Genomic DNA, 825 nt, shown 5'->3' with positions numbered 1-825 from the left:
GCAAATTTGAACTTTAAAAGCTGGACTATACATGCTAAAACTTACCTTAGCACCTTCCTTTTTCTTTGCAGCCAAAGCCCCCGGGAACAGACCAGCACGCCCGTCACATTGCGACGGCAAAAAACTCTTCGCCACCGCCCAGTGTGAGCCAGACAAGATACTGTAGCAACTAGAATAGATGTTGTTCGGTTTTCTGTGGCCGAGATACACGCAGCTCACAGATAACCCAAACACTAAAATGCCCAAGACTTTGTTGCTGTAGTTATGTAAAGTCTTTTTTTTTATGTAACAAAGTCGTGTAAGATGTTACGAGGGGAGGTTGGCCGTGAGTGGCTGTCATGATCGTTGAGTAATAATAATGAGTATCAGTATTCACGAAAGGAGTTGACCCGTCAGTTGTGAACGAGGGTGAGGTTTGTAGATCGCGAGTGACATTTTACATGAAGCAAAGAGAGCATTTAGCTGCTAACTTGGCTGAATACTCTTTGGACAATGAAGAAAGGGAAATGTAGTGTAAAAATCCTGCAATGTAGAGTTGCAATCATCCATGCAAGTCACGAGCATGGGATGAAACGAAATAAATGTGTTTACATTCCTTCTTTTATATGTCATAACTTCACCGATTCTTGTCATTTTCCATGTTGCATTTCGAAAGCACGACTTGGTTTGATTAAAGTTCGGTTTTAGATCATGTATTGGGAGATATGTGTGTGTGATTCATAAAAAAAAAATATTGCAACTCACAATGAGACAGAGTTATGAAGACAAAAAAAACGTACGACCCTTTGTGTGCATCTACTGCATGTGTACAAAACGTCTCAAACA

General features: G+C 40.6%; 1 protein-coding gene across 1 annotated transcript in view; it reads left to right on the top strand.

The window, feature by feature from the left end:
• The window catches only part of LOC119594507 (thrombospondin type-1 domain-containing protein 7B-like), a gene marked incomplete in the record, with an annotated part of 20,475 nt that overhangs the window by 18,237 nt on the left and 1,413 nt on the right, over positions 1-825 (top strand). Inside the window, 1 exon segment of the mRNA XM_037943536.1 lies at positions 72-143. Coding sequence (XP_037799464.1) covers positions 72-143 — 72 coding nt within the window.

Source organism: Penaeus monodon, chromosome 34, assembly GCF_015228065.2.
Source record: "Penaeus monodon isolate SGIC_2016 chromosome 34, NSTDA_Pmon_1, whole genome shotgun sequence".
NCBI lineage: Eukaryota > Metazoa > Arthropoda > Malacostraca > Decapoda > Penaeidae > Penaeus > Penaeus monodon.
Note: the sequence above shows the minus strand (reverse complement) of the source record. Positions and strands in the feature narration are given on the sequence as shown.